Here is a 13,109-nt window from a genome sequence, read left to right as displayed (position 1 = left end):
TTACGATGTCTTAGAACTCAGTAAAGTAGAGCACTTGTTGATTAACTACGAAACATAAAGTCCTGAGTCACAATTTATGGATTCTTCATGGAGGTTTTTCATTTAAATGTGTATTTTTAAATGTTTTATATATTCTCTTAGTGTAGAGCATATTCAGCCACATATATTATAAAATCAAGTTTTCACTATTATAGCATTTAAATGATTTTCATAATGAATAACAGTGAATTGGTAACTTTTTTTGTCTGTCTTTGAACTATATATCATTTCATGCTTTTCTAGGCTGCTCCCTCCCCACATACTGTATTTTTGGAACAATGCACCTGCAATCTGCTCACAAATGATTCGTCTTTTTTGGATCTTTTATTTATATTTTTGCTTTAAATAACCCTCGGTCCTATGAATACATATGAATCCTAATGGCCAGATCTTGTCTGCACCTATTAAAAATACAAATAGCATGTAATCTAATCTGACCCAATTTGTCGGTTGAGTGATAGTATGGATTTTCATTTAAGCAATAAGGCTTCTGCGTATAGTCCTTGCTTTTGGATGTATATGTAAGGCAAAGGCATCATTGACCGATCTGGGTTATCTTTTTTTATGTTATTTATTCTGTATATTCACAGCACCTGCATTCGTGGTGTCTCCAGAGGTCGACACAGACCAGGGGAGGGGAGCACTGATGCTTCGTGCAGGCGTCTGAAGAGCAGCCGACGGAGACGCCCTGCCAAGTGACCACCTGCAGCCGCTCTGAAGGCTGCTCGCTGCCCAGAGGGATGGAGTGACCGTTAAACCTTAAATCTCTCAAACAGCCTGGTGGAGGGAGAGAGAGAAAAAAAACAGGAGGAGAAGAAGAGGAGGAGGAGAAAAAAAGAATTGTAGTTCACAATGGAAAAAGACACACAAAGACACCAGTCCTGGGGGCAAAATGTTTTACGGACACACATTTACACCCTGGCAGCAGTATAAAGTCTGATACGGCTACAGACACACATGTATTGACTGACTCACGTAAACAGACTCGCTGACACCTCTGCAGAGCAACGCGCACAAAAACACGCACTCTCACGCAATGCAAACACCCAAACAGCCCCAGGCTAAGCTGTCAGCATGGAGTTCTTTTTTTTTTACAGGATATTTGTTGTGCTGGTTAGTTTGGGCACTCCGTGGGAAGCATGAGGATGTAACATATCATTTAAACCCAGATCAGTCCCACTTACTCACTTATTCTCCCATCTGCTTGAACAATTAGCGATCAACACCTTTTGGACCAGCTTGAGAAATGTAAAAAAGCAGCAGCGAGTGTTAAATAAAAGCACTGAATCATTTATAGTACGTCCGTCTACCACAACAGGTATACAATTAAACCGTGGAATCTTATTCCGTCAAGTCTGGGTTTGCAGACTAATCTATTTACAAATTAACCTTTTTTAATTTATTCAGCCTATCTATTGATTTTTTTTTTGTTGTACGCTCGACAATTAATTAATCCACTTACTCATTCATCTCAATTATTGTCCATTCAATCAGTCTTATTCTACCAAAACAACACATGGTGGGTGGGCGGCCGCTTATACCTAGGAAGCTGCGGTTGTGTCCAGAGGGAAAAGAGTTCCCAAGCATCACCACAGAAGGGTCGATAATGATCTCCTGACTCTGGCCGAGCGAGGCTGTGACCTCACGTCGTCCCCCGCCTCCGTCCAGCCGCAGGGTGAATTCTCTGCCGTACCGGTCCAGCTCCACCTCATGCCATTCCCCGTCACCTAGGCGATGGTAGGGCAGTGTCACGTTGTAGTGCCCATCTCCGAGGTTGTAGAAAACAGCCAGCAGACCCTGAGTGAGCTGAGATACACAGAGCAGTCAGAGCTTTGACCATTTTTGAAAATCGGGGGCCCCTTCAAAGAGACAAGAGAAGAGAACCTAAGATGCGAGGAATAATGAAGAATGCTTAGATGTTTTGGATGGGCTTCAGATTTTGATGTGTCAAAAACTCAACTACTGAGTATGTGAAAACCTTCTGCCACGCAGTGTCAAAACAGTCTTGCGGATTCACAGTGTGGATTCAAGGCTCAGAATAATTGTGTGAATAAAGCTGTTGAACGAGGTGACACAAATTCTAAAATGGCAGACCTGAAATCCTGCCATATGTTGCTGTGTTGCTTTGCAAACAGGTCTTGTTAATAACAGCCTTCCAAGAAATAAGCCAACTCACGTGGCGAAAAAAGAAAAGACAGGAAAAGTTGTAAATGTGATATTTAAAATCCGTAAATTATTACTTATAAACCCTCAGAAAATACTTTCTGAGGGTTGAATGCAGTGCAAATTGCTAAATTTCAGTGGTATAAATTAATTCAGCAATTTCGCAGCTATAATGCTTTGCAGAGATGCTGTACACATCACTGCATGGTACAAGACGGAGTCCTCCCAAAGGGAAGGTATACAAGAAACAACAATTATCTTCAGCAGTTAAGGATGAGCGAACACAATGGACTCAGCCAAAGAGGGGCTCCCATAACAGCAGCTTGTACATGTCCAAAGCTTAATTGGAAACAGTGGGGTAAGATAATTCACATTCAGCCCAGCCTGCATTAACTATTGCTCCCTCAGCATGGGCTTCTCAGATGTGTCTCCCCATTGGACACGCACGCACACACACACACACACACACACACACACACACACACACACACACACACACACACACACACACACACACACACACACACACACACACACACACACTAACAGCTGACAATGCTCTCCCCACTGCCTCATTCACCCCTTAAGTCCACAACAAAAAATGACCAAGTGACTCAATCAATACTAAGGGAAAGATTCAGATTAAAGAAAGTGTCAGGAGTGCCCCCAGAGATCTACGCAATCTCCGTTGAGCACAAAATGTTAAAGCTATAGTGCGTAACAATTTAATATGAATTATTGTCGGTTATATTCAAGCCCTCGCCAAATGAGTTCACACACAGTTGATTAAGCCTATCAGCGCCACCAAACTCTTTCTCCGTTTCTCAGTATGGCAGCGTTTACAAACTGGTGTCACCCACTGACACTGGCACGGAAGAAGGTATAAAATACATGCACGATCACCGAAAGCTTACCTCATGTAGATGCGCTGACAGTGTTTTTGTCATTAGTCATAATTACCAATGGGGGGAGGGGGGGCAGAAATTACGCACTGTAGCTTTAAATGGAATCTCAAAATGCAGACTTTTTTTTTTTTTTTTACATATTTTTTGGGCATTTTTATGCTTTATTGATAGTGCAGAGAGACAGAGGTGGAATGGGGCATAGAGGGGAGTTAAAACTCTAATCACATTTTGAGCCACAAAATGAAAAAGAAAAGCTATGATTTTGGAGATTTACTGATCTTGAGGGTCACTGTTCTTTGACAAAGACAGCGCCAGTCACTCCCAAAAGAAACTCCTCAAGACTGCATTAGATAAATGCTTTTCTTTACAGAGACACCATACTCCTTGGAGAACTGTATGCTGTTTATACCCAGCTCACCCCCTGTAAAACTGTGTGAAAGTGTGGTTATTTATTCAGTGTGCACTCTATCTCATATCTACCCTTGAGAAAGAAAGAGGGAGAGAGTATGGCCCTTTAAATTAGGGCTTGTTGTCGGCAATACATCAGGCTTGTGCTCTAGTGTTTCTAAGAGCTGTGAGACATTCGGGCTAAAAAGGCTTCAGCGTGCTGCAGCAGACAGACATCAGATGTGTAATGCGGTTCACAACTTAGATAGTGTTTCACAGAGAGGCTTCACAGCCCACATACAGTAAAGGCCACAGCCTTTTCCTCTTCCTGTCACTGTGGGACTGCCAACAAAGGGGGGAGGACAACACTGTTTTTACTCATGTAGAATAAAGACCCAAAGAAGAACAAAGGATGAGGCAGATGCTTTAAAAAAAATGCCTTCTAACAAAGAACAAGCACAAAGACGAGCTGTGTTCCAAAAACAGGCCAGTGGTGTGGCAAACACCATTACACAGATACATTCACCAAAAACAGCAGACCTTTGAGTTAGCAAAAAGTGACAGCCCTAACAAAGCCATTTAACTCCAGGTGCAGTTCACACTCGGCCTGTCAGTCACTGAGACGAAAGGCTTTTGAAGAGGAACACCGGCATCATATCCACTCAGGCCCGTGTCAGACAGGAGAGGCATGCTATTATGGTGGGTTTGACAAAGCCAAGTAGACCTGAAGAAACGCTCTGTGTGAGCACCACTCCACCCCATGTTGTTGGCAAAATGAGCAGTATGCATGCACACATGACTTTGAGCTCACCACTCGAAGCAAGCTGAGTCGAAGCCCTCAAGTACAGAGCAAGGGATCTGACCATCACGTAAGAACACTCTCCTCTGCGAAAATTACAGTACACAGTGCTGCTGCTTTCTTGTTGTACTGATTTGTCCTCGGCACATTAACCAGTGATGGACATAATGTTGAATAAAGGAGGACAAATTTTTGAAATGGTGACATTCTTGCAGACTTCTTGAAAGACCTTGTCGAGAACATACATACGTCAATCACCAGCCCCCGCACGATCCACCCATATGTCTCCAACCCTGAAATTACTAATTCTCAGCCTGACAAGCATTTGAAGAATTCATTGTCACTAATAAGCCATAGAGGCCCATAAAAACAAGCCAATCAGAGCTATCAAGGTGGAGGAGGGGCCGTGACTCACCTCTAAACGCAGGTATTCATTCTGTTCCTGAGAGAGCAGGCTGAGGAGGACACCAGCGGCAGCGCGTGTCCGAACGCCGACCTGGATCCTGGTCTGTCGCGCCGGCAACGACCAAAAGAGCTGGAACTGGATGTGGCTCCGACCGTCAAAGGAGAACTCTGGAGCCACTTGTCAATCAAAACAAAAAAAAACACACACATGTCTCGTTCGATTAATTCAGCTGTCATGTGGGAAATACACGGGGGTATCTCAAGCGGGGGCGTGAATGTTCTCGTAGAGGCACTTTTATGTAAGAGGTTATCTTCCTTCCTACAGCAGCATGAGTGACGTTTAGGAACACAGGATTGTTCCCATTTGGACGGTACACACTTTGTGAGGCTTTAAGTCCCCTAGCTCCGCAGAGACCTCGCTGTACTTTTCCTGAAAAACCTCCTTGGCCAGTTTTGAAGTGATTTTTAAATCCTTACCTTGATCACACTGTGGCCCTGTAAACCCCGGTTCACACGGGCAGTGGAAGGAGCCCCAGTCGCCGTGACAGCGTCCACCTTTGCCACAGGAGGGAAGTTGCTGCGAGTTGGAACAGTGGTCATCAATAAGAGAGCAGCCTGGCACAGTGTTGGAGGATTCAGCTGGGGAACCAAGGTCATACAGCTGAATGGAGAATCACAGGAGAAAGAAAAAAAATATGAAGAGAAGGAAAAATGAAAGGGTGTCTCTCTGTCCCTGCGATAAACAGAACATGAGTGAAAGGAAATGTGATTGCAGATTGAGGAATGAAATTGTGTATAATCATCAAACGTAAGAAATAAAAGCGTAGAAATTGGAATCTGATTGCCAACTGTTGATATACTGTATCACAGCTTGATTCATCTTATCTCTGAAGTTTGGTTTATTTGAATATGATAACAATTGAGATAAAGATGAGATATTAATGTGTTAAAGTGTGACGGCAGCAACAAGATCTACAAAAAAGTAAAGGAGAAAAAATAAAAACACTTACACTATACTATACTATACTATACTATACTATACTATACTATACTATACTATACTATACTATACTATACTATACTATACTATACTATACTATACTATACATCATACATAAATAGTATGACTGTTTAATATTCAAACTCAAATACTCACATATAATGTCCTAATATAATTTAGTTGAAATAAAACAATGAAAATTTGCTTCAATAAATGGAATTGGGTACATTAAAAGGTGAGTCCGTCTTCATGTTATGCTATTTTTTACTCAACAATACCTCTGGGGAAAATATTGTACTTTTAAGTCCAATAGATTTATTATTAGCTATAGTTTATACTTGCTTTGCAGATTATGATTTTACATAGGCCTACTAACAGCTGTTCCTATATCAACTACAGTACAATATAAATATTCTACTTATAAATGAAGGCATCAGTTAATATAATCCAATGATTTAATCATTTTTAATGCACTGTTGGCAGATGGCTTTTTGTTTTCTAAATGAATAATTTTGCTTTTGAGTTTCAAGTTGATTTTAGTGATATTATTTCTGTATTTGTACTTAAATGTACCCTGTGGAATTTTTGACCACTAGTAGCGCTATTGAGCTGTGTTGTTTTGCGTTGATTCCCGTTTTCGTTCATCTAGTGTAGTTGCACGAGGATGTACAGTACATGCATGGGACTTTGCAGATCATACAGGTTACCAGCCAATGTTTTAACATTAGTCAACTGATTCAGGGGATGGTTATGCACATAGAAACATAGCAGGTGACAAAATTGGTTTTTGTAAATATTTTTGGAGGAAGGAAATGCCCTCAACACGTTTGTGTTTGACCTCACGAATAACAAAACATTTTTGGGTGAGAAACCTATCAGAATGCAGGACCATCATTTGTAATTGAGTAGGTCTTAATACATGTTGTGGTATTACTAAAATAAAGATATAGATAGTTAATTTAAATGCCTCTTTCCCCACCGTCCTATTTACCATTGTGCTAAATTATATAATAGCATGTACAATAAAGATGGTATGGAAGCAACTTGGAATCGGATAGAATAATTAGATTAAGCTGTTGCTGAGACAGTAAAAGGGAATGTGACACTAAGAAAAAGTAAAGAACAAGTTACAATAGCATTCATCAGGTTTTCCAGCCTCAAGGCCAAATTTACATTCCTATTAAAAAACAAAAAGGATACGATAGAGCTATCTATTCATCTAACAGGCCTCATAAACAGACCTCATGCAATGCGTATTCAGTGAACTCTTCTACCTCTATACAGTACCTTGCTGTCCACAATGAGGTTCCTTATACATCCAGTATAGTGTTTGTGCTGCAGCTGTGGGTATTCATACGATATGTTTTCATTGACGCCCCCAAGCTGCATTACATGACTGCCATTTACATACCTGGGGTGAAAAAAACAGCTCTCAATATTCAAAATACAACATAAGGAGAAGAAAACTGTGAGCAGATGAAAAGAAAAAGGCACCATGTTCTCAAGGGTAAAATTCAAATCACAACTTTCAATATAAAGAAAGAGAATGCAAGCAGAAATAAGGGAACATACACACCATATAAGCTGACAAGGTTAAGGCCTTGATAGGTTATATAGTGCGTTCATGGTTTCATTATTTTCCTCCTGAGGCTGTCCTCCCTTCCATTGCTTTGTGACAACAAGCATGACATGTTATTCTTGTTCTTTTCACCTTGTTGTTAAAATAAATGCATGATGGGTAAATTACTTTTGCTCGGAACATCAAATCACAAACTGATCCAGCAGCAGCTCGTTGGTATTATCAAAACTAGCTGAACAAAGGCGATAAAAAAACAGGTTCTTTCTCAATTTGTAAAAAAAAAGTAGATTATTCACAGTTCAATAACACAACTCTGTTTGCACTAATAAGTTAATGGTACTGTGATCTCTGTAAAGGGTTCTTTCTTTTTTTTTTTTTTTGGGCATTTTTTTTTATGCTTTATTGATAGTGCAGAGAGACAGAGGCGAAATGGGACAGAGAGGGGAGTGACATGCAGAGAACGGCCACGGGCGGGAATCGCCCAACTGAGCTAAGGGCACCCCCTGTAAAGGGTTCTTGAAGATGTTCAGAACTTTAAAGTTAAGTTATGAAATGTTATGAGAATGAATAGTTATGATAAGCCCCTTCCTAAACTGAGGATCTGAGGACTTCTTCAGCCCGTTCTTCCCTCCAGAGAGAACAGCCAGGGACAATGACAAATTGAACACAGTAAGCCGAAAACAGTCCGAGTCATCTGAATTGATTTCAATAAATGATTCCATGCAGTGTGCACATAAAAACCCCTTTGGATTTACTGAACATGAACTATAGGACTATAAATGTATAATATAAAAAAGTCATAGACATAATTTGTTTTTATATTGAAGGACTAGCTGTTTACAGATTGTAAATTATTACTGTGAGGCAATAAAGCACTGAGGTTGCTCCAACTTTTGGACACATTTTGGTGCTGCTGGTACAATAAATCAAATATTTAAAAAGTCAATCGACAGAAAATGACTGCAACAATTTTGATAATTGTGTAAAAATCGAGGTAAATTATAAAGCAGAAATGCCACCCCTTCCTGGTTGCAGCTCATTATATTTGAGAATCTGCTGCTCTCTCTGTTGTACTATATCATATTAAACTGGATGTTGGTGGTCTGCCAAGCAAGTCATTTGAAAACACCACTCTGAGCTCTAGGAACTTTGGAAAGGCCATTATTTTTTGGCAAGCACCAAATGCCTATAACTCACTGACTGACTGAATAATGAAGTTACACCATTGGTCTTTCGAGCATTTCAAAATGAATCGGAGCAAACAGTCCTCTGGCCCTCATTCCAATATATTGCACGACACAAATGGAATATTCTGCTGCTATTGCTAACAAGTATCTGACTAAAGACTTGGGAGGTTATCGATCAGACCCTTTTTGTCTGTCTCCAAGGTAGGTTAAATGCTTTAGTAGTAGACATTTGAAAGTTGAGATTAATGTTGCATGACTTAAGCTTGTATCAACAATCCGGTGATTTCAGCGAGACAATCTCCCATCTGTTAAGTTTTTTATTACTACATAATGTTGTTAAAGCTTCCTGTATCCGTTCAGACTAGAAACCCCTCAAGCGCTTTAATGGACAGGATCCCTTCATTGCCTAATAAGGCTCTTCTTGTGAAACATTTGCAGGATCATGTACAATTCAGTGACTTGATCAACACTGCTCCCATACAGTACTTTGAATGTAGCAAGTTCCACCTTGTGGCACTTAACACACATACACATGTGATGACTGAATATAACACTCACTTTATAGCACAAGAACAATATACTTTTCACCAAGCAAAAAAAAGTGTTGAATAATGTTAAATGAACAGGATTTGCAACCGGCTGCGGTGACCATAGGGTGCAGTCTAATTCAGAATAGACACAGTGGCGTGAATCGTGCCCTAATTGTCCCCACCGCACAATTTCTGGAGTTTCTCAGTCAATAGCATGACTTGCGATTGCTCAGTAGTACTTTGATCTCTTTTGCAACAACTACAACAACATACTGTATATCATTGCAAAACAGAAAGCAACACATAATGATGGCTACGCACTGGAACAGTATAGGGCAGAGTAGGAGATAAAACAGCTCGCTATGCACAGTGAGGCATGAGGGAGGGTGCACAGATAAAGCCCCAAATGACAATCACACTCAATACAGAGTGAGTCATAGCAAAACAAGAGACTTTCCCACGGATAGAAACGAATAAAGCGCAGGGGGAGTTCATTTAAGTAGTTATAATAAGAACTCGAATGCACTCTCCTTCAAACGAAACATCTTAAATTAGCAGTGAAAAGTATTGAAACGTTTGACTCAAACAGTAGCTTATTAAGGTTGTGATGTGAAACTTTTTGTGTAAATATTACACAAAAAGAGAAAATTGAAGACAAACATGTACTTGTAATATGCATGAGACAGGGACACTGAATATTAACAATTTGGCTCCATTATAGCACATTGGTCAAACATTGAGCATTGAAAACGATTAGTTTCTGCTGCAACATTTGACCCCCCAAAACATTATGCTCCGTGGCTGTGACACTGTGGGGGATGTTGTGCCACATTACAAATGTTACCAAATAAGTTCTGCAAGAATATCCTATCCATTAAAATGTAACTAGTGTGCACATCCTTTACTCTCTGAACCTAGTGTTGATACGTTGTAAATGCAAGACTATCCTTTAAATACAGTACATGCAGTATACACCTAGCAACTGTATCTGTATGTACTTTGTAAGTTGACTTCATTCTTCATTTTTCACTTTTACCAGCTTGCAAACTGCTGCCTCTGGGACTGCTAATGCCTGTCCTCTAATAGGATTGTTTACCCCTGAAGGGACACGGGCCATTTAGACACCGTCCCTACGGGCCATGCATCCTTTTAGATTTAAGAGGAGCGAAGAGAACAAAACCTTAGTAGATTAGTAGTTTGCAACCAATGGAAAAACCCCAGAAGGATCTCTGGAGACTTTCTAAACCCTCAATGTTGCCTACATCGACCATAAATACAGTTTGTTCTGAATACATCCTTTAAGACAAACATGTGCTGTAGCCACATTTAATATTTATTTAGGACTGGGGCACCTGCTAGTGAGCTTATTGGCTACCTTTAGGAATCAGAGAAAGGAATGGGTTTTTATATTGTGTCCCGTTGTTTAGACTTGCTTTATTTAATTATTGATCTTACTTGTCCCTGTTTGGTGTGACCCCTCGTATTTCACAGGATGAGCGGTCTTCTGTCATTGCCCAGGAGTCCGTGCCTTGGGTCTCCATGATAATCGCACTGGAACATCGATCCATAGTGAAGCGAACTTCCTTTAAATTGGGGGAGAATACAGAGATGGGTCATCGATGCTGTATATGTGGTTGTGTGAGTAAACTGTGTATCTCTACAAATGAGCATGAATGCACTTCTCTCTTACTTTACTGTTGCTCCTCACATCAAGGCGATGCCAGCGTCTGTCAGCCAGTCCAGCATTATTAGTGAGCTGGAGCACCAGGGTCCCAGAACCATGGTTCATTTTCAGACTGGGAGTCCCACCAATCAGCTCTGAGAAAAAGAGAGCACATAATTAACACTATCTCTAAAGAAAATCAAGATTATTATGATACCCGAATAAAAAAAGTTTTGACACAAAAAAATGGCAACTACCTATCCACAGTATCAAAAAACAGCTTCCAACTTGCTTGCACAGACAAAACATACAGGCAAGGTCAAGAATAAAATTGCATCTCATTGGAAACAAAAATTGCAAGATGGAAATAACTACTTTGCACAGGCACAGAAAAACCCAGGAGACATAGGCATCTCCTCTAAAAAAAAGAAAAGAATGACAATACATTATACCACAGCTAAATAATAGAATGGAATCTGAATAGCGCCAGGAAAAAGGTGATGGAAAATAACTGCACACGGTTATGAAATAGGAAATAAAAATCAATTAAGGGGTTGAGCAGTGCAAATTGTTCAGTAATGATGACAGTGTTTTCTTGAATGACATGTTGCATAGGAATATTTTTCACATCTAATTTTTAAATGAAGTGAGCCCCGCAAATGGAATTGAATTCACCTTTATTATATTGGGGTGGAGGCAGATGTTTAAAAGACAGATATCTCAAAAGCAAAAATAAAAGAGCAAAAAGGATTAGAAAAAATAAAAAATAAAAAGCCAAACCATTTGCATGGCTGGATAACACAAGTGGTTAATGAGAAAATGAGTTTTCTGTGTCATTTGGGTTTAGCCCCAGTGAGGAAAAAAATCATAGGTTGGAAATGGCCATTAGAGACTGCATGTAGGTCTGTGTATGTGTATGTGTGTGTGTGTGTGTGTGTGTGTGTGTGTGTGTGTGTGTGTGTGTGTGTGTGTGTGTGTGTGTGTGTGTGTGTGTGTGTGTGTGTGTGTGTGTGTGTGTGTGTGTGTGTGTGTGTGTGTGTGTGTGTGTGTGTGTGTGTGTGTGTGTGTGTGTGTGTGTGTGTGTGCAAGATACTGAGAAAGTCAATACAGCGCAAGTATTTACCCCTTGACAGCACAAAATGCACGATTAGCAGGTTGGCATATTTTCTATATGATCGCATAATCTCCCCGTTAAATAATATTCCCAACATTAACACTCATCTTTATTATTTAAATCATCGTTGTCCAAACCATTATTATTCTGTACCAGTACGTGCAACAATAGGCAGCAGTATTTAACAGCTCTCTGCTTTTACTATTTACATTCATTCAACCAACTGTAATAAATGTTTATGAAAAAGACATGACTAGTATCAATGACTAACATGAGTCAATTCACTCCAGCTGCACTTTCAATTTTGAAAATTAAGTATTTTACAATCGTGACACTATTTATAAATATACTGTAAATATGAAGCCTGATGCATTGCCATCACTATACCCAACGCCTATTCAGTTTGATCAAATATTTACTGCCGTCCTTCACCCGGAAGAATCAGATTGGAGCCTTTGTGTCAGCAAGAATAATCCCTGCTGATGTGTCCTTGAGAGAGGCACTGAATGACTACTAGCCTCACACGCTGAACCACTGCTTTGACGCTCAAGCAGGGAGCAAACAAAAAACGCATTCTTTACGGCACACAATAACGTCTTACATGAACATTAAACAGTGAAACCGTGCTGCCTGTAGGTCACTACATTAAGAACTTACTGTACATCTCAGTAGCGAGAGACTAGAGTGCTGCTATTCCCTCAGTAGTACACTAACAAACCAAATGTGCCTCACATACTGTATCTGATTAGCAACCACCCAGTAATTAAACACACAAAATTAAGTCCCAAGTTTTTAGTGCAATTATGGGCTGCACTCCCCTGTGGGCACGCATCTAATTATCCAGACTCATTGTTTTTTACCTATGGCCATGTAGTCCTCCACATCCCCAGGCAGCAGAGTGGCCAAGGGGCCGGCATACAGCAGCAGTCCATCATCCTCCTCCGTCATAAACTCCAGTGAAAGATGGCTATCAAAACAAGGCCTTATGGGGGGAAACCAGGCATAGCCGTTGCCAAGGAAACTAAGCCTCGTCTGCTGGCAGTCTGGCCCCTCGAGCTGTGGGGGGCAGTGGCACCTGTAGCACCGAGAAGGGAGGAGAGGTGAGGAAAATCAAGGCAAAACAAAGGGTGAAAAAAACAATCAGTTGTCGTTCATTTCCTTGGTGCTGTGTGAAATCTTCACACCGTCCGATCTGGGGATTCTGTGCCCGGTGACTTTTCCCTGGCAGGCGTGACAGCTTTGTTGATTCACACAGGCAGTGGGAGGGGGGGGGGGGGGCTTTTGACTTTGCTCCAGCACACTGGTGGTGGCCCACAGACAAGCCAAGAAAGCGCTTTT

At 40.7% G+C, this 13,109-nt stretch overlaps 1 protein-coding gene across 1 annotated transcript in view; it reads right to left on the bottom strand.

Moving 5' to 3' along the window:
- Positions 1-13,109, bottom strand: part of LOC307250572 (neural-cadherin-like) — a gene marked incomplete at both ends in the record, with an annotated part of 106,147 nt that overhangs the window by 13,333 nt on the left and 79,705 nt on the right. Inside the window, 8 exons of the mRNA XM_080027689.1 lie at positions 633-816; positions 1,581-1,845; positions 4,709-4,875; positions 5,176-5,359; positions 6,986-7,109; positions 10,450-10,577; positions 10,685-10,812; positions 12,632-12,846. Coding sequence (XP_079883815.1) covers positions 633-816; positions 1,581-1,845; positions 4,709-4,875; positions 5,176-5,359; positions 6,986-7,109; positions 10,450-10,577; positions 10,685-10,812; positions 12,632-12,846 — 1,395 coding nt within the window. The remainder of the gene's footprint in view (positions 1-632; positions 817-1,580; positions 1,846-4,708; positions 4,876-5,175; positions 5,360-6,985; positions 7,110-10,449; positions 10,578-10,684; positions 10,813-12,631; positions 12,847-13,109) is intronic.

The sequence above is a fragment of the Ammodytes marinus genome, assembly GCF_949987685.1.
Source record: "Ammodytes marinus genome assembly, chromosome: 5".
Lineage (NCBI taxonomy): Eukaryota > Metazoa > Chordata > Actinopteri > Uranoscopiformes > Ammodytidae > Ammodytes > Ammodytes marinus.
Note: the sequence above shows the minus strand (reverse complement) of the source record. Positions and strands in the feature narration are given on the sequence as shown.